We start from the raw sequence: 19346 nt of genomic DNA, 5'->3' as shown, positions 1-19346 counted from the left end.
CATGACAGCACCGTGAGGACAGGGAGGTCACAGCACTGGAAGACGAGTATAGAGGGCAAGACGTCTCAAGCAGTGATGCAAATGACAATATTGAGGCTGTGCCCATGGGGATGGGGAGGATAAAGCAGGGCTCCTGAAAAGTAAGGCCTTGCCCCATCTTCCCGAAACGTTAACGCTAGTTCCACTTAAGAAGCATACGAAAGGGTCTCATGTAAAAAGCGGGGGCATTCATGCTAGTCAGCCAGAAATAGGTTTGACAGCTCCGTGCTTCTCCGCCTCTGTGGGGCTGGCAGCCTCCCTGGAGAATCCAGTATCCCGCTCCGCTGGGCTCTCCTGCCCCGGGCAAACAAGGCAGGCACGGCGCCCAGGCAAAGCGCTGGCCGGCGTTGTGAAGGGCCCACGGGGCTCTCTGGGAAAGGGTAACACCGTCATTCTCCGGCGCAGCCACAGACGTGACAGGCCTGGGAAAGCCCCGGGCACGGACAGATGGATCGGCCCTGGCCGCTGAGGCTGCAGGCCCGCTGGGGACGGGCCCCGGCCTATAACAAACTAAAGCTTCAGTCGGGGAATTATGGCCTATTCAGACCTCCTGGGCAGGGGAGGCTTCAGCACAAACTCCACCAGGGCTAGACGCTGCCGCGTCTCCTCAGCAACGCAGACTCTGGGGCACCTCTCCTGTCTGCCCTCCGCTCGCCACACGCTGCCCGGGGGCTTCCAAACCCAGGCCTGACTCTCAGGCCTTCCCTCAAGGCGCTACAGGGCATGGCCAGGGGACATAAAACAGCCAAGCGCTCAGGGGGCAAGGCTGTGCCCGCTGGGCTCCTATGGCCCATGGGAGCCCGCTGGAATAAAGCAAAGCGCGGCGACGTGAGAGGCAGCACTTTCTCGGGGTAGGCGTGAGACAATAGCCTGAATCCGCTCCCAGCGCAAGGAGCGTTTCTTGGGTATTGCACTCGCCTGCAAACCCCTGCCCCCCCCAAACCCTGCGTCTCCCCAGGCCAAAAGAACAAAGATGCTCGTCTCGCGGCTTTTCCTGCACTGCTGGAGGGCCCGGGTACCACAGTGACGTGACGAGGCGCAGGCTGGAGCAGAGGGCAGCTCAGGATATGGTGGGCCAGGCCAGTGCCTTTAAGCCAGGGAGATCCTGTAAGCGGCACACGCAGGATCATTCTTATGCCAAGTAAATGCAGCCACCTCTGGGGGGGGGGGGGGATGCAGCCACTCTTTAGCACTGCACACGGGTACGTTTGCAGGCTGGGAAACGAAGCCACTGATGGGGCGGGGAGGGGCAACTACCCAGGGGCCTGCCATAGCTCTGCCGAAAAGCATCTCTTGATGCAAAGACGCTATTGATCTGCCTCATGCAGGTTCCGGTCCAGGGTTACTGGGCCCCAGCATGGGGTTACTGGATCCTGGGTCCTGCATGGGGCACATCTAAGGTGCCTTTGACTCAAGACATGCTGCTGTGGCTTTCCCTAGAGCAGGCAGTCGGGGCTGGGAAGGGAGGAGAGGTGGGTGTGGCTGCCCTCCGAGTAAGTGGGGGACAGGGCTGAGCCAGCCCAGGGCTTCTCTGGTAGAGGCAGTGGGGGGGAGGGAAATGGTGTTTGGGGCTTTTCTGGGCAGGTGGGGAGGGTAGTTGCGGGCACGGCCAAAGGAGGGGGCAGATGGCCCTTTGATTTCTGCCCTGGCACCTGGGCACAACTAAAACTGCAGAGGGACGTGGGTCGGTCGGTGGCAGAACAGCTCCCCAGAGTCCGGGCACTGGCGGGCGTTACCCCGGCGTCTTGGGTTCTCGAACAGCAGAGCAGGCCCACGCTCCCGATGTGTTCCCGGTGCGCGAGGGGGCAGACTACAGAGCGTGTTTTGGGAAGGCCTTTGAGTTGGAGGGGCCCCGGCCGTACACAGCAGGGGGGCTGCCCCTGCTGTCCTGCCCTGCCGGTGCCAGCCACAGGGGAGGCATGCATGGGGCCGTGCCCCCCAGCCCGAGCCCCACGCCGGGCAGAACACCCTGTCAGCAGGGCCTTGCCTTTCAATGGCACCAGCACTGGCCACGGGGGCTCACGTTGTTCCTCACTCCCTTGCCTTTGAAGTGAGATCTTCACAGCGAGGCTGGGGGCCAACGCCTGCTCTGCTCCTGGGCACTTTCCGGCACGAGGGGAGGGAGCCTCCCCCCCTCGCTGGCCAGCGGGGCCAACGAGCTTCTCAGGCTCGAGGGCCAGCGGTTCAGACCCTGGGCCCCGCCCGGACACGGGCATTTAATGTCACTGAGGGCACAGGGGGCAGCCCAAGATCTTTGGCCCCTAGCCCAGACCAGGCCTCATTCTCCACCCTCGGTGCCAGGGGCTCAGAGCTGCGGCAGCCGCTGGTCGCCACGGGCAGGGGAGAAGGGAGCACGTAAGGGCCAGGGAGTGGGCAGGGGGCCTGGGTGTGGGCACGAGGTGTGGGGGAGCCAAGGAGCTACCTGGCTCGGAGGCCAGCGGGAAATGTCAGGGGCGCCATCAGCTCTTACCACCTACCCGGGTCCTGGAGGGGGAGAAGGGCATGACAGAGGGGTTCCTTCTGTTTGAGAGGGGCTGGGAGCCCATGGGTGCTGTTGCTAGGTGAAGGCACAGACCTGGGTGCACCGAGGCCTGGTGCTTGGGGCTGCAACCCCTCACCTGCCTGCAGAGCAGAGGAGCGGGGGTGCAGCCCCCTTAGTCACCTGCCCTTCAGCATCCTCTCCTGCCCTGCTCTCTGGAGCCCCACCCCTATGTGGGGCAGGCATGGCAGGGGGCAGGCCATGCGTCCTGGGGGAGGATGGGCATTCCTGGCTGAGACAAGGAACTGGCTTGGACCTGGAGTCCCTCTGACCCACAATACTTCTCCCCCAGCTCCCAACCACAGCGCCCCCCTGCCCTGGAACACTCCCGGTGCTGTGACACCCTGATTCCTGGTCACATCTAAAGCCTTAAGCAAGGAAGAGACCCTCAGGGACGGGAGCCTGGGCAGCGCCGCAGAGGGCCCTGGGATGGGGCCCTGCCCTCCTGCTCCTCCACGCTGGGTTTGGGGTCTGAATTTATATCACCCACAGCGTGGCCCCGTGTGACACCCACACCCAGCAAGCCACCCACTACCCCCCACCCCTCACGCGCCGTCCTCCGGCCTCTGCCGGCCTGAACTGCGTGCTGGTGAGAGCGTCCCGCCCCCGTGGCTGCTCCAGGGAGGTTTGGTTCAAGTGGCAGGGGCTGGGCGTTGGCAGGGGAAGGTCCTGGAGTCTCTGAGGTCAGGGGTCTGCCATGCAGGGCCTGCCTGCCGGGTGTGAACAGCGGCCCACACTGCTGCTGCAGAGGGCGGCCGGGAACGGGAACAGGAATGGGAACAGGAACGGTCAGGCCCTGTCCCGAAGAAACCGCCTGCCATGGAGATTTATGGAAATGGATGGACCGCTGGGGTGGTGGTTTGAGCAAATCTGATTGGCTAGTGCCCAGGGCGCCCTGCCTCCCCTGGCAGGCAAGCTGCAGGCTAGTCGGGGGGGGGGGTGGGGGGAGCTGCTTCACTCAGGCTGGTGGGGAGGATGAGGGGGGCTACACACAGCTCCATTTCCCTGGCATCACTGGCCAGGACTGCCTGCTCACAGCAGCATGCCCGCTCACCGAGCCCCACCAATGCCCCCAGAGCTGTGGGGGGATTTCATACAGCTGCCTGACGTGCCAGGCTATGACGGGGCCTTCCCAGTAACCTGTAGCCCACCGCTCTGCAGGCTGGGGGGTGGCTTGGATTGACACCGTAAGGGCTGTCCGGCTGTGGCCCGTCCTCTGGCAGACTTACGCCCTGAGCGCCGGCGCAGGGAACGCAAACACACACCTGGCACGGGCCCTGCGGTTTGCAAATCGCCGGTTTAATACAGTCCAACTGCACTGTGAGCACACGACACAGGGACTGAAACACAGCCAGGGCCGTTCCCTGCCCCTCCTCCCCAGCAGCGGGAAAGGGTCCCACAAACGCCACCTGCCCACAGAAGGGAGCCTGGGTCACAAACTGCCCGAGTCCAGCTCCACTCCCCGTGGCCCGATTTTACTGCTCAGAGCTGGGATCAGACCCTGTGGCGACTAGGGGCCACCAAGCTAGGAACGATGGGGGAGGCAGCAGAGTTAGAACGAGCCTGCTCTGCAAAGCAGCCGCTACCCGAAGCATAGAGGCAGGCCCCAGTGGCAGGGCTGAAGGTGGCAACGGGGAACTCAAGCGGCAGGCGTGAGTAGGAAGGGGACTCCCCCGTAGCCAGGGCTTTGGGCTGCCCGGTGGGAACAGGCACAGATTCCATCTCCAGGCAGTTCTGGCTGAGTCAGGGTCCACGGAGGAAGCCTAAAGACGCAGCCAGGGGGGCCCTGTCACTTCTGGTCAGCACCCCGGGTCATTGCGCTGATGAACTCTGGCAGAGCTGGGTTCTCCCGGGCAGACGCTCACAGAACGGCCTGGCCTGATACGCTCCGCTCCAGCCATCCTGCTGCGGAGATGTAGCCGCCAGCGGCAGCGCTGCCCAGGTGTGGGACTCACCCAGGGTCAGGGCATGGTTATCATTGAATCCCAGCACTGGAAGAGACCTCAGGCGTCATCAAGTCCAGCCCACTGCCCAAAGCAGGACCAACCCCAACTCAATCAACCCAGCCAGGGCTTTGTCAAGCCGGGACAAACACCTCTAGGGATGGAGATTCCAACCCAGCCCAGTGCTGCCCCACCTTCCTCGGGAAATAGTTTTTCCTAATCTCCAACCTAGACCTCCCCCACTGCAACTTGAGGCCATTGCTCCTTGTTCTGCCACCTGTCACTACCAGGGGTGGCCCGAGGCTGCCGGCAGCTGGCGCCCCAGGCGGAATGCGCGAACGGCACCTCCACCTCCACAGCCCTCAATGGTGTGACGTCATCATTGGGCGCCCCGTTTAACGTAGCGCCCTAGGCAACGGCCGAGTCGGCCTATACGCACGGGCCGCCCCGGTCACTACTGAGAACAGCCTCTCTCCATCCTCTTTGGAACCTCCCTTCAGGAAGTCGAAGGCTGCTCTCCAATCCCCCCTCACTCTTCTCTTCTGCAGACTAAACAAACCCAAATCCCTCAGCCTCTCCAATAGGTCATGTGCTCCAGCCCCCTCATCTTTTTGCTGCCCTGCGCTGGACCCTCTCCACTGCGTCCACATCCTTTCTGTAGTGGGGGGCCCAGAACTGGACACAATACTCCAGATGTGGCCTCCCCAGTGCCAGTTAGAAGCTGGACAGAAAAGACACCCGCTTGGGCAGTGGCTTCGGACAGGAAAAAGAGGGAAATGTCAAATTCCTCCTCAGCCGGCCAGGGGAAATTGTTCGGGTGAACAAGGCAACCCTGAGTGCCTGGCCCTCTCCATGGGCCCTGCCCCACCTCCCTGCCCACGGCCTAGCAGTTTGCTACCATGCGGCTCTGGTCACAACAGAAGGGCTTCCCCCTGATAACAGCTGAGTCTATTGCACCGCAGAACCCGGAGCTCCCGCCCCTGAGCGGAGCAGAGCGGCTGCACACGGTGGAGGGGAAATGCACAGACATGCTGGAATCAACACAGCTGGGGGCTGGGAATTAGCTACAGTAGAGAAATTGAGCACCGGAGTCCAGACCCAGAGAAGCAGGGGGCCTGTGGTCTCCAGGGCAAAACAGAGACAGACCCTGTGACTCAAAGTGGGACGCCCCTTCCTGTCACTGCCCTTTGGTGACTCTGCTCTCCTGCTCGTCTGCAGCGGCAGTGGGTCCCGGGCGGTGCTCTGCCGCCCGCCAGAGCCGCCGGATGGCTGCGTGCTGCACCCTCCTCCGGTAGAGCTTGGGGCACGCATCTGGGAAGAGAGCCACCCGGGCGCCGCCGCAGGTCAGGGGCTGTGAGCATTTCCTGACGGCCCGCAGGATGGCCAGCTTGTCAGAGAAGCGCAGCAGCCGGAAGACCAGGGCCCGGGGCCGGGTGGCAGGGTCCCCGCGCGCTCCCCCCGGCAGGCGGCGTGCGCTTTCGATCTCCAAGGGCGAGGAGGCTGTGGGCAGGTTGAGCACCGCAGGGAGCATCCTCTGCAGGAAGGTGATGGGGTCTCCCCCTTCCGCGCCCTCCGGCAGGCCCACCAGCCGCAGGCTGTTGCGGCGGGCCCGGTTCTCCAGCGCGTGGCAACGGCTCTCCAACTGCCGGATGGTCTTGCTCAGGTGTCTGTTGCCTTTCTGGAGGGCAGCCAAGTCGAGAGCCCAGCCCCTCGAGTCCTGCTCCAGCCGGTCCACGCGGCGCCGCATGCTCGACACGTCCCTGCACACGGCCGCGAGGTCCCGGGAGAGCTGGTCTAGCTTCTCGGAGAGAACGGTCTTGACCGTGCGCATCTCCACCCTAAGCTCCAGCGGCACCCCGCTCTCCCTGCCGCAGGACTCCCGGGGCGATGGCACGGCGCCAGAGCAGTGTCTCTTGGGTAAGTCCTCCCCCTCGGCATCCGCCTTTTGTCCACCATCAGCCCCAGAAATGCAGCAGCTGGCGGTGGGTGTTTGGGCAGCGTCTGTCCTGGCTACGGCCCAGAGGACAAACGTATCAGACCCGGCAACACAAAGCAACGGACATCACCATTTCTAGAGCGCGCCTCGCTCTGAACACTCGCTAGCACTGCATGGGCAGGAATCTGCTCACCCACCCACCTACTCACCCACCACTGCACTGCACTGCCCGGGTAGGAATCCACCCACCCTCCCACCACTGCACTGCCCGGGTAGGAATCCACCCACCCTCCCACCACTGCACTGCACGGGTAGGAATCCGCCCACCCACCCACCACTGCACTGCACGGGCAGGAATCCGCCTGCCCATCCACCATTGCACTGCATGGGTAGGAATCCACCCACCCTCCCACCACTGCACTGCCCGGGTAGGAATCCACCCACCCTCCCACCACTGCACTGCCCGGGTAGGAATCCACCCACCCTCCCACCACTGCACTGCACGGGTAGGAATCCGCCCACCCTCCCACCACTGCACTGCACTGTATGGGCAGGAATCCGCCCGCCCACCCTCCCTCCACTGCACTGCACGGGTAGGAATCCGCCCGCCCACCCACCACTGCACTGCACGGGCAGGAATCCGCCCACCCTCCCACCACTGCACTGCATGGGTAGGAATCCACCCGCCCTCCCACCACTGCACTGCACGGGTAGGAATCCGCCTGCCCACCCACCACTGCACTGCACGGGTAGGAATCCGCCCACCCTCCCACCACTGCACTGCACTGTATGGGCAGGAATCTGCCCGCCCACCCTCCCACCACTGTACTGCACGGGTAGGAATCCGCCCACCCACCCACCACTGCACTGCACGGGTAGGAATCCGCCCGCCCATCCACCATTGCACTGCACGGGTAGGAATCCACCCACCCTCCCACCACTGCACTGCACGGGCAGGAATCCGCCCACCCTCCCACCACTGCACTGCCCGGGTAGGAATCCGCCCACCCTCCCACCACTGCACTGCACGGGTAGGAATCCACCCACCCTCCCACCACTGCACTGCCCGGGTAGGAATCCACCCACCCTCCCACCACTGCACTACCCGGGTAGGAATCCGCCCACCCTCCCACCACTGCACTGCACGGGCAGGAATCCGCCCACCCTCCCACCACTGCACTGCACGGGTAGGAATCCACCCACCCTCCCACCACTGCACTGCCCGGGTAGGAATCCACCCACCCTCCCACCACTGCACTGCACGGGTAGGAATCCACCCACCCTCCCACCACTGCACTACCCGGGTAGGAATCCGCCCACCCTCCCACCACTGCACTGCACGGGCAGGAATCCGCCTGCCCATCCACCACTGCACTGCACTGCATGGGTAGGAATCCGCCCACCCTCCCACCACTGCACTGCACGGGTAGGAATCCGCCCACCCTCCCACCACTGCCCTGCACGGGCAGGAATCCGCCTGCCCATCCACCACTGCACTGCACTGCATGGGTAGGAATCCGCCCACCCTCCCACCACTGCACTGCACTGCATGGGTAGGAATCCGCCCACCCTCCCACCACTGCACTGCACGGGTAGGAATCCGCCCACCCTCCCACCACTGCACTGCACGGGTAGGAATCCACCCACCCTCCCACCACTGCACTGCACGGGTAGGAATCCACCCACCCTCCCACCACTGCACTACCCGGGTAGGAATCCGCCCACCCTCCCACCACTGCACTACCCGGGCAGGAATCCACCCACCCTCCCACCACTGCCCTGCACGGGCAGGAATCCGCCTGCCCATCCACCACTGCACTGCACTGCATGGGTAGGAATCCGCCCACCCTCCCACCACTGCACTGCACGGGTAGGAATCCGCCCACCCTCCCACCACTGCACTGCACGGGTAGGAATCCGCCCACCCTCCCACCACTGCCCTGCACGGGCAGGAATCCGCCCACCCTCCCACCACTGCCCTGCACGGGCAGGAATCCGCCTGCCCATCCACCACTGCACTGCACTGCACGGGTAGGAATCCGCCCACCCTCCCACCACTGCACTGCACGGGTAGGAATCCACCCACCCTCCCACCACTGCACTGCACTGTATGGGCAGGAATCTGCCCGCCCACCCTCCCACCACTGCACTGCACGGGCAGGAATCCGCCTGCCCATCCACCACTGCACTGCACGGGTAGGAATCCGCCCGCCCATCCACCACTGCACTGCACGGGTAGGAATCCGCCTGCCCACCCACCACTGCACTGCACGGGTAGGAATCCGCCTGCCCACCCACCACTGCACTGCACGGGCAGGAATCCGCCTGCCCATCCACCACTGCACTGCTCCGCATGGGCAGGAATCTGCCCACCTACCACTGCACAGCACTGCTTGGGGAGGAATCCAGCCACCTACCCACCACTGCACTGTACTACATGGGCAGGAATCCACCCACCCACCCACCACTGCATGGGAAGGAATCCACCATCTCACCCACCATTACACTGCAGCCGCCTCTGGAATGGAAGGCGGCAGCGGACTGGTCTTTCACACGGACCATTCTTGGGACTCACCTCCTCCTGGGAGTCTCCTCTCTAGGACCGACCAGCCCAAGCTCCGCTTGGCTTTGGAGAGCTAAGGAGACCCCAACCCCAGAAGGGAAGAACCCGACCAGGCTCCTAAATGCAAGTCTGGCTCCGAGAAGCTCCGAGAAGCCCTGCTGCAGTCCATGGGAGCTGCGGGCGCTCAGCACGGTTGAAAGCCAGCCTAAGTACACACGGGGGAACTAACAAGGAGCTAGGCAGAAGGTGCAAGGGGATCGAGGTACCTTCAGTGTACGGTCTCTTGATCCCCGTCCCCGGGCTCCTGGGATGCCTGTGGCCTGAGATGCCACCCAGCCTGTTGGAACAACTGGCTCCATTTCCATGGCTCCCCTTTGGGCAGGTGGCGGAGCTGTCGCGAAGGGCATCAGCTGGCAGCCCTGCTATTTCACCGGCACAAACAACACCCGCATCAGCGTAAGCTGGGCGCTACCCACCCGCTGCAGCCCTATTCCGGAAGGACCCCAGTGGCCTCCCCACCTGACTAGGAACAGCCCTGGAGATCTAGTGGGTTTTCTCCAGCACTAGCTCCTCCGAATCTAGGAACTGGGGACTGCAGGAGGGAGGAGAGGTGACGCTCTCTGTGGGCCACTGGGGCCCACAACGATCTGGGGTTCCGCCCCAGAACTGCACTCACCCCACTGTGCTCCCGGACAGGGCACTGGCAGGAATCGGGCATGTTAAACCTAGGGGTCCTCACCCCCTCCCCCCGGCTCCCATTTGCTGGTGCACAATGGAGCTTTTCTTGGCTGCTTCCCAAAGGCAACTGGGAGGGGAGGGAAAGTCTCCTGGCTGCTCAGAGAGCCAGTTTGTCCCATGCGTGCTCCTTACGTCAGGGGCAATCTGGGTGCTAGTCAGGGACCTGTCGCTGGAGCTCTCCCATGTACCATTAGCCCCCGCAGGGCCGATCAGGTGCACCGCGTCCCACGCCTGCGGGATGGCTCACCTCCTCCGTGCAGCCTGCAAAGCCCCGACTGCGGACTCCTCTCCCCCGCAGCCCCGGGAAGGCTGCTTCCGGCGGGCATGCAGAGCGGGGGGCTGGCGCGGCTGTGATCGCTCACAGGCCTGGCACTCCAGCAAGTCTCCAGGCCTGGGAAACCAAGACCCTCACCTCAGCTCAGGCCTGGCAGCTGCAGGCAGAGCCCACGTATGGGCCTGGAAACTCCCCGCTGAGGACGGGCATCTCAACCGCTCGGACACGTGCTGGTGCGCACACTGATTTTACACGGCAGGAAACCCGGAGGTAAATTCATAGCCCGTGCAACCCGAGATCCAGGGCCGGGGGGAGTTAATGGGGCTGCCCCCCAGGCTCCCTCTGAGGCCATGCGCCCCCCCCCCCCAACCCCCAGCTGCTCTACCAGGTGACCGCGTGCTCCCCAGCCTCCTCCCACTCGGGCTGCACATCCCTTGGCTTCCTCCCTCACTAGCCCCGTGTCTCATGGGACCTCTCTCCTCTCCCTTACTTCTACAGCCGAGGGGTACACTCAAAGCCCTCGGACGGAGGGTTGAGGGGTCCCCGGGTCTAACGCTTGCTGGGCCGGCAGGGGCGGCTTTCTCCCTCCCTCCACCTCAGCCAAGCGCCACGTCTGCCAGAGAGCAGGGGGCTGGACTAGGCGACCTCTCGCCGTCCCGCCTGGTCCCACGAGGCTAGGATTCCATCGGCTGAGCCCACAGGCCTCGCGCACGGCCTGCAAACCAAGGCCAATCCAGACGATGCCGCGTGCACATTCCAGCGGCTGCTGGACCGCGACTTCAGTGAAGGAAACCAGGCCAGGGCAAGCCAGGTGCCCCAGGCTTCTCAGAGCCTCCGGCCCACCTAGGCCTTGGAGCGCTGCTGCCTAAGAAGTGTTAAACCACAAACTCCATCGCTCACCTTCCCTGGGCAGCTTCCTCCCCCTGAGCTCTGCTCCCTGTGGCGTCTCGTCTCCCTGTGCACGGCTGGCCAGCGGCTGGGAAGGAGCTGGTCTGTCTGCAGGGGCCTCTTTCCAACAGGTCAGCCCGGGCAGGGGCGAGCTCTCCGCTGTGACGGCTGCCGAGAGAAATATACAACTTTGCTGCACGCTCGCGGCCAGGGAGCATAGGGCCAGCTCCACCTGCTGCGGGGTCCCGAGCCAGGTTGCGGGCCCAGGCCGGTATTTACCGTTCCACAGGAGCAGAGCTAACCCGGCTCTTAGGGCTGGATGCCGGCATCTGGCCTCGGTGGGTTTATGTTCCCCCAGTAGGGGATAGCTCTGTGCCAGGGCCCGGGATCTGTGCTCCCGCTGCCTTCAATGCAAGCGGCCTAAGGCCTGCACTAGACATTTATACTTTGAGCTGGTGCCTAAACGGGCCCTTGGACTCACCTATGACCCTGCGGGGGATCTCCCGTCCCCCATCTCCTCCACCCCTGAATGCCCGGCGTGCTGGGGCGACTGGAGCTGTTCACAGGACTCTCTTCCTGACCGCTCTCCGACCGCTGTTCCCTCTGCTTTCGCCAAGCTGAAAAGCAGCGCCAGGCCCAGTGCTATCAAGCTGGGCCGGCAGCTGGCAGCCTCCGAGAACCTTCCTGGCTCTCAGACCTGTGGTGGCCGGTTGGATTCTGCTGCCTGGTTCAGCTTGGGCCAACTCCCCTTCCTGCACTTGCTGGAGACCAGCCAGGGGGCAACCGGAGAGGGAGATGCTCCAGCCACCGTGGTCCCGAGCCGTGCAAGGAGAAGCCTCTCGTCTGAAGGGCTGACAGGCAGATAGCTGCCCAGAGAGGAGGGACACGGGCTACATCCCTAGCACCAGGGTTTGTGAGCACCGAACGCCTCCCATTCTGCAGGGGCAGCTCCGACGGAAGCCCCAGTCGGTTAGGAACCAGGCTACAGGTAGCACAGAGCCCTGTCGAGTCCCAGTCTGAACTGTAATGGATAGGGGGAGTCCTGGCCAGCACCCATTGATTAAGGGGTTAAACTCAGGGGCTGTGTCTAGACTGGCAAGTTTTTCCGCAAAAGCAGTTGCTTTTGCGGAAAAACTTGCCAGCTGTCTACACTGGCCGCTTGAATTTCCACAAGAACACTGATTCCTACTGTAAGAAATCAGTGCGTCTTGCAGAAATACTATGCTGCTCCCATTCGGGCAAAAGTCCCTTTTGTGCAAAGCTTTTGCGCAAAAGGGCCAGTGTAGACAGCTCAGATTTGTTTTCCGCAAAAAAGCCCCGATCGGGAAAATGGCAATCGGGGCTTTTTTGCGGAAAAGCGCGTCTAGATTGGCACGGACGCTTTTCTGCAAAAAGTACTTTTGCGGAAAAGTGTCTGTGCCAATCTAGACGCTCTTTTCCGCAAATGCTTTTAATGGAAAACTTTTCCGTTAAAAGCATTTGCGGAAAATCATGCCAGTCGAGACGTAGCCAGGTAGTTAACGAGGGTGTTGGCAGGGGGGGCAGAGGAATCAATAGGGATAATGAAATGCTGAAATTGGAATAGGACATAGATTCTTTGCCTGCTTTCTTTGTGTGGAAGAGTTAAAGAGGAGTGGAGAGGCACAGAATGATTTAAACCCAGACAGGACTACCATGCTTCCAAGGAATTTGGGGCATGGAAGTGGACTGAACCAAGAAGGGATCATGAGTAAATAAAAGGGAGAAAGTGAATCTCGTCATGATCAGGGTATTTTTCTTTATTTTGTGGTTTGGTCTGAACTGCTGTGTGAATATCTATACCGCCCCTCCCCATTCATCATCTAAGCATTGTTCCCAGAGATTTTCTCTCTGTTTTTAATTTGTTTTCCTTAGTTGCTCTGTAACACCTAGCAATCAAGTCTGCTCTATCAACTATATCTTTTGTTTTGTAATAAAAATCACTTTTTTAAAGTGACGATTGGATTTGCGTGTCCTGGAAGGTAACAGCAGCTCTGTCTGTGCCTGTTTGCAGGCCTCAGACTAGGTCAGCTACCAGAGACTGCAGCTTGTTTTGCTCTTTTCTTTTTTCAAGCTCTTTTGCGGCAAAAGAGCTTGGGGTACCCCCTAGGGGAGAATTCAATTGTCCCCCCCCAATTTTTAGGGACAAATCACTTGATGGTGGCAGATAACCCCCTCCCCATCCCCAAAGTCAGTAAATCTGTGACTCGGGGTGAGTTTCTGTAACCAGTCCTTGTAGTGGCAAGGTATATTTCAAGTCTTTGTGAGCCCCCACTTTCCGCATTTGGAGCCCTGACATGAACTGAACAGCCTCCTGGAGAAAGAGGCCCCTTTATTCCACTAGAGCTACGGGAAGAGCTCTGAACAGGAGTCAGTTCCTGAGCCCTGTCTACACGATGGCTGTCGTTGTTGCTCCCTCCCTCCCTCCCTCCGGGCTACTGAAGGGCTGGATTTCAGGTCCTGCATTGGCCAGCAAAGATGGAGCTCATGAGCCGTCTCGCAGGAAGTCAATCCTGCATCCTGTAGGAGAGCCAGAGGACAGATAAGAGGCTGGGCGGTCCAGTGGTTAGAGCATTAGACTGGAATTCTGCAGACCTGGGTTCCTCAGACTCTGTGACCTCCAGGCCTATCCGTACCGTGTGGTCATATCACTGCCTTGCCCAGTGGTGCAGGAGGGCAAAGGACTGTGAGGCAGCAGGCACTCTGGTGAGGGGGGCCAGAGAAGTGCCTGATGCAGACCGTAGCAACCACGCTCTGCAACTCACCTCTGCTATCAGAGCCCCTCGCGGGCGCCTCCCATTCCCGCTGCTCTGCCTCTCTCCAAGCGCCGCTGGGAAGGGGCTGAGATCTAGGCACAGCCTCTTTCTCTGAACAATCCCCCAGGCCTGGGAAGCATCCGGCCTGCCTTTCGCCTGCAGCAGAGAAACCGGACACGGGAGTAGGCATGAGGCCAGGTCAGTCCTTCTCTCTTGCCCTGGAAAACCCACCGGGTCGAAGGGTTTGCAGTGCTGCTGCCTGGAGAGCGAGCCAGGAACTGGCCTGGTTGAAGCGAAACAATTTAAAATCCCCACTGTTCCCGGGCAGCCTGAAATCGTGAAATCCCAACCTCCAGGCTGATGCTTCCCGCCTCTCCTGCTGCCCTGTGGGGAGAGGGGCGGCTGGCCTGCCTGGCTCTGGGCTTAGGCAGAGCCTCCGGACAGCTCTCTGGGCTGTGGACCCGGGTGCAGACTGTAGCTACAATAAACACAACCCCGGGCAGGGTCAGGCCAAGCCATCGGCTCCAGCTAACAACTTCCCAGGTGCCATGTATTAGACAGGCCCGGTGTCACTGAGTGTGCGATGGGCTTGCTGGCACGCGCTTGTTCCGAGACTGACCTTGGGTCGTAATAGAGAGGTAGCTGTGTTAGTCTGATCTTGCTTAAACAAAAGGAAAAACTACGCAGCACTTTAAAGACTAACAAGATGGTTTAATAGGTGATGAGCTTTCATGGGCCAGACCCAGTTCCTCAGATTATATTCTGGAAGAGAATTGGCATGACCATATAGACCAAAGGAATACAATAAAAAAGTGAACCCATTATTAAACTGACAAATCAGATTTAGTACAGAAGGTGGGGTGAGCGGGAAGGAAGGAGGGAATAGCTATTCCAGACAGTGAATGGCTAATCAGGGGTGATAAGTGGGAAGCTATCTTTGTAATGCTTAAGGTAATTAGCATCTTTGTTAAGGCCCATTCGTAAAGTGTCAAATTTAAGGATGAAAGAAAGTTCTGAAGTTTCCCTCTGTAATCTAGCGTTAAAGTCTCTTTGAATTAAGATGCATGTAGTAAGGTCGTTAAGACTATGTCCAGGTAGGCTGAAATGAAAAGCAACTGGTTTTGACTTGTGAAGATGTCTGATGTCTGATTTGTGGGCATTAACTCTTTGGCAAAGTGCCTGAGAAGTCTATTCAATATACAAAGAAGAAGGACACTGTTGGCACATGATGGCATAAATTATATTTCTGGATGAACAGGAATATGTGTTCTTGATCATATAACATGGTTAGGTCCTTAAGCATTACAAAGATAGCTTCCCACTTATCACCCCTGATTAGCCATTCATTGACTCAAATAGTTATTCCCTCCCTCCCCGCCCCTCACCCCACCTTCTGTACTAAATCTGATTTGTCAGTTTAATAATGGGTTCACTTTTTTATTGCATTCCTTTGGTATATATGGTCGTGCCAATTCTCTTCCAGAATATGATCTGAGGAAGTGGGTCTGGCCCACGAAAGCTCATCACCTATTAAACCATCTTGTTAGTCTTTAAAGACCTTGGGTTGTGGCCTGCCCGTGGACGTGCCCGGTCTCTGAAGCCCAACCACGTGGCGGTTGCATGGAAACCCTGGACATCCAGTAATAGCCTAGGGCTGTCTTGGGTCTTCCAAATGCCTGCCAATAAGCCTCTCCTGAGAGCTGGTTTGCTTAGGGACCCTTAGTCTGGCCCAGCAGGACTCGTACTGAAAAAACCTCCCCCCCGTTCACCTCAGAGCCCCACCTGACCACATTCAGGGAGCTACCCCCCACACCAACACCACAGCTGGACCCCTGGGCCTGACGTTCAACCTGTGACCTGCAAGCCCCGGCCTCAGGGCTTCGCTGCGCCCCGCAGGGTGGTGCTGTTACCGGCGGACCCGTTGGAGCGACGGGGCTTTGCGCCGCTAGGCCCCCAGGTAGGCAGGAGACAGGGGAACACTCGGAGGGGGGGCAAACCAGGATCAGCTCAGCGGGCCCCTCACACCGGACAAGCCAGGGGCCGGGACCAGAGCAGGGCAGCAGGGAAGGGCACAGCTCGTCCTTTCACACTGCAAACCCGATTCCCCTTACCTGGGCCAGGCCAGCCCCAGTGCCCCGGCTCCAGCGTCCTCTGCGCTGCGTCACCTTGCTGGATGCCCACCACAGCGCTTGTGGCCGGGGCGCTGGGCACCGAGATCTCCCTCAGGCACCGCTCCAGGCCTTGCAGAGGGGAGTTCTCAGGGCTCAGTTCTGTTTAGACAAAACACGATCAGCTCAGAGCCTGGGCCGCAGTGCGGCTGGTGTGAGTGGTCCCCCATGCCCACCAGGGCTCCATAGCACACTGCCCCCCGCCGTCGCCCCTAAGCCCACGTCACCTCTTCCCGCCGTAGCCGCTCAGCCCACGTCACCTCCTCCCGCCGTCGCCCCTCAGGCCACGTCCCCTCCTCCCGCCGTAGCCGCTCAGCCCACGTCACCTCCTCCCGCCATCGCCCCTCAGCCCACGTCCCCTCCTCCTGCCGTCGCCCCTCAGCCCACGTCACCTCCTCCCGCCGTCGCCCCTCAGGCCACGTCCCCTCCTCCCGCCGTAGCCGCTCAGCCCACGTCACCTCCTCCCGCCATCGCCCCTCAGCCCACGTCCCCTCCTCCTGCCGTCGCCCCTCAGCCCACGTCACCTCCTCCCGCCGTCGCCCCTCAGGCCACGTCCCCTCCTCCCGCCGTCGCCCCTCAGGCCACGTCCCCTCCTCCCGCCGTCGCCCCTCAGGCCACGTCCCCTCCTCTCGCCGTCGCCCCTCAGGCCACGTCCCCTCCTCCTGCCATCGCCCCTCATCCCACGTCCCCTCCTCTCGCCGTCGCCCCTCAGCCCACGTCCCCTCCTCCCGCCGTCGCCCTTCAGGCCACGTCCCCTCCTCCCGCCGTCGCCCCTCAGCCCACGTCCCCTCCTCCCGCCGTCGCCCCTCAGCCCACGTCCCCTCCTCCCGCCGTCGCCCTTCAGGCCACGTCCCCTCCTCCCGCCGTCGCCCCTCAGCCCACGTCCCCTCCTCCCGCCATCGCCCATCAGCCCACGTCCCCTCCTCTCGCCATCGCCCCTCAGCCCACGTCCCCTCCTCCCGCCGTCGCCCCTCAGCCCACGTCCCCTCCTCCCGCCATCGCCCCTCAGCCCACGTCCCCTCCTCTCGCCGTCGCCCCTCAGCCCACGTCCCCTCCTCTCGCCGTCGCCCCTCAGCCCACGTCCCCTCCTCCCGCCGTCGCCCCTCAGCCCACGTCCCCTCCTCCCGCCGTCGCCCTTCAGGCCACGTCCCCTCCTCCCGCCGTCGCCCCTCAGCCCACGTCCCCTCCTCCCGCCATCGCCCATCAGCCCACGTCACCTCCTCCCGCCGTCGCCCCTCAGCCCACGTCACCTCCTCCCGCCGTCGCCCCTCAGCCCACGTCCCCTCCTCCCGTCGTCGCCCCTCAGCCCACGTCACCTCCTCCCACTGTCGCCCCTCAGCCTATGCCCCCCCACCATCGCTCCTCAGCCCCTGGCCACCCTCCCACTATTGCCCCTCAGCCTCCAGCCTCCTCCCACCATTGCCCCTCAGCCTCCAGCCCCCTCCCACCATTGCCCCTCAGCCTCCAGCCCCCTCCCACCATTGCTCCTCAGTCCACAACCCCCTCCCCGCCTGTTCCTCAGACCATGCTTTTGTCCCAGCACTTCCTCCTAATGGCCGCAGATGCTCTGCCAGGACTCAGCAGGACTGGCTGTGGCGGTAACTTCCTGCTTCGCATGAGGCCAGGAAGCGAGCGCAGCAAGAACGCCCCGGCCCGGCTGCCTATGGACCAGCCCACAAAGCCCCCGGCTCACCTTCCCTGCGCCACCTCCACGGCGCTACACCCCGCAGGTCCTGCTCCCCCTCGGCACTGCTGCGGGACAGGGGGCTGGCGGAGATTTCCATCAAGCAGGTCAGCAGTCCGTCCGGGGGGGAGCTGTCTGCGGGTTTAATAATACAAGCCCCCCTCCGGCATCAGGATGGAGTGGGACGTGTCATGGGCCCCCGAGGGATTTCAGGAGCTGGCAACGTCGGCCCAAACATTTTTAAGTTAAAAGAGGGCAATTAAGATGAATTGCAAAGGGTCAAATCTTCACGGCTCTTTCCCACCCTGCCCGGCCCCTTTCTTTCCCGGAAGCACCTGTGGGAGTCACAGGCAGCACCCGTTCCCCACTAATCCGTGGTCTGCCCAGCCCCACCCCACCACACAGCCCCGCCCACTTCCCACTGAGTTCAGTCCTGCCCATGTAGCCCTTTCTCGGCTCCTTGTCTCACCTGCTGCACACGCTCGCCAGGACCCCGGCCCCTGTCTTGGGCTGAAGTAACGAGCTGCTACACAGGAGTGCGTGGGCTTGTTTACAGGGATGTCCTTCAAGCAGTTCTCCAAGCCTCGGAGCGGGGCCGTGGCCTCTGAGACGGCCCCTGCTTTGACGGGAGGGACACGTCTGTCAGCTGTGGGCGGGGCGACACTGTGAAGCCAACGGGCTCTGCTCTCAGCTCCCAGCATGCCGAAAACTCTGGCCTTCGAGCAAGAACCCAGGGGCCGGACAGGAGAGCCAAGCGCAGCCGGGGCCACGGCAAGGCAGCAGTGGTGATGGGCTTCCTGGCGAGCCAAGACTCCTGGCCCCTCGAGGCCTGGGGGATTTAGGGGCCTGGGAATCAGCACAGTGGAAATCCGTGGACAAGCTGCCAGAACAGCAGGAAAGGAGCCATGTGTGTAAATCAGCCCCGAGCCACGGGAGTCAACGGGGCCCCAGAGAGCCAAGTCTCCAGCCTAGGGTTGCCAGATGGCTGAAACAAAAATATCGAACAGCCCTTCTCCCCCACCAAAAAAAACCAGGGAAAAATTCTGTTGAAAGGGGAAAAAAAAGGAGGGGGAGAGACCAAAATTGTTGAGTTAAAAAAAAGGACTCCAAGGACTTATGAAGTCAAAAAAACCAGCATGTCCCCTTTAAGAGTGAGTGCAGGGCTAGAAACAGGGGAGCTGTTGAGCACTAAGACACAGGAGAAAGCATTGCTTCCCCTAGGTCTTTTGGCCAGCAGCCGTTTTGTGCTGGCAGCCTTGGGGAACCAGGTAAGCATGGGGGCTGGGGTCGGGGGACTGGGGGTGTTGGGGGCCAAGGAGGGACTAGGGGGGAGGCCAGGCACTGAGTGTTTGTAGGGTTGCCAAGTGCCCGGCACTTTTGCCTCCTGGCCAGGGAAAAATTCAGAAAATATCAGACATCTTGGGTGTTCTCTGAATTTTTTTTACCGGACAGGAGCTGAAAATACTGGACTATCTGGGTAAATACTGGACACCTGGCAACCCTACTCCAGCCTGAGGTGCCCTCTGGACTCACCCTGCCGCAGCGAGAGGCAATAGCAGATCGGAGAGTCCGGGAAGACGAGCAGGACGGATTCCTGCGCAGGAGGACTCAGAGGCAGCCTGACCCCAGCGAAGGGGCCGAGCTGAGCCGGAGAGGCCTACGCTCCCGACTGAAAGCTTGTGGTCGTGAGCTCTCCAGCCCAGATGCTCCAAAGAGAAAGCAAAGCCGGCCCACTGCTGTGCCCAGCCCGGCTGTGCTCTCTGGCTCACCGTGAGCATCTCAGAGAGCCGCCAGGAACGG

General features: G+C 61.5%; 1 protein-coding gene and 1 long non-coding RNA gene across 2 annotated transcripts in view; both read right to left on the bottom strand.

Moving 5' to 3' along the window:
• Window positions 1-3856: 3856 nt before the first annotated feature.
• LOC142826677 (uncharacterized) overlaps window positions 3857-19346 on the bottom strand; it is a 124377-nt gene continuing 108887 nt past the window's right edge. Inside the window, exon 2 of the long non-coding RNA XR_012900878.1 lies at window positions 3857-4673. This is a non-coding gene — a long non-coding RNA (uncharacterized LOC142826677). The remainder of the gene's footprint in view (window positions 4674-19346) is intronic.
• Window positions 3857-19346, bottom strand: part of LOC102459426 (uncharacterized) — a 57449-nt gene continuing 41959 nt past the window's right edge. Inside the window, exons 18-25 of the mRNA XM_075923071.1 lie at window positions 18016-18192; window positions 17556-17681; window positions 15806-15964; window positions 13704-13850; window positions 10933-11088; window positions 10006-10149; window positions 9287-9442; window positions 3857-6531 (exon numbers count right to left, since the gene is read on the bottom strand). Of these exons, the coding sequence (XP_075779186.1) occupies window positions 5699-6531; window positions 9287-9442; window positions 10006-10149; window positions 10933-11088; window positions 13704-13850; window positions 15806-15964; window positions 17556-17681; window positions 18016-18192 (1898 nt within the window). The 3' untranslated portion in view covers window positions 3857-5698. The remainder of the gene's footprint in view (window positions 6532-9286; window positions 9443-10005; window positions 10150-10932; window positions 11089-13703; window positions 13851-15805; window positions 15965-17555; window positions 17682-18015; window positions 18193-19346) is intronic.

This window comes from Pelodiscus sinensis, chromosome 2 (genome assembly GCF_049634645.1).
Source record: "Pelodiscus sinensis isolate JC-2024 chromosome 2, ASM4963464v1, whole genome shotgun sequence".
NCBI classification, from domain to species: Eukaryota; Metazoa; Chordata; order Testudines; family Trionychidae; genus Pelodiscus; species Pelodiscus sinensis.
Note: the sequence above shows the minus strand (reverse complement) of the source record. Positions and strands in the feature narration are given on the sequence as shown.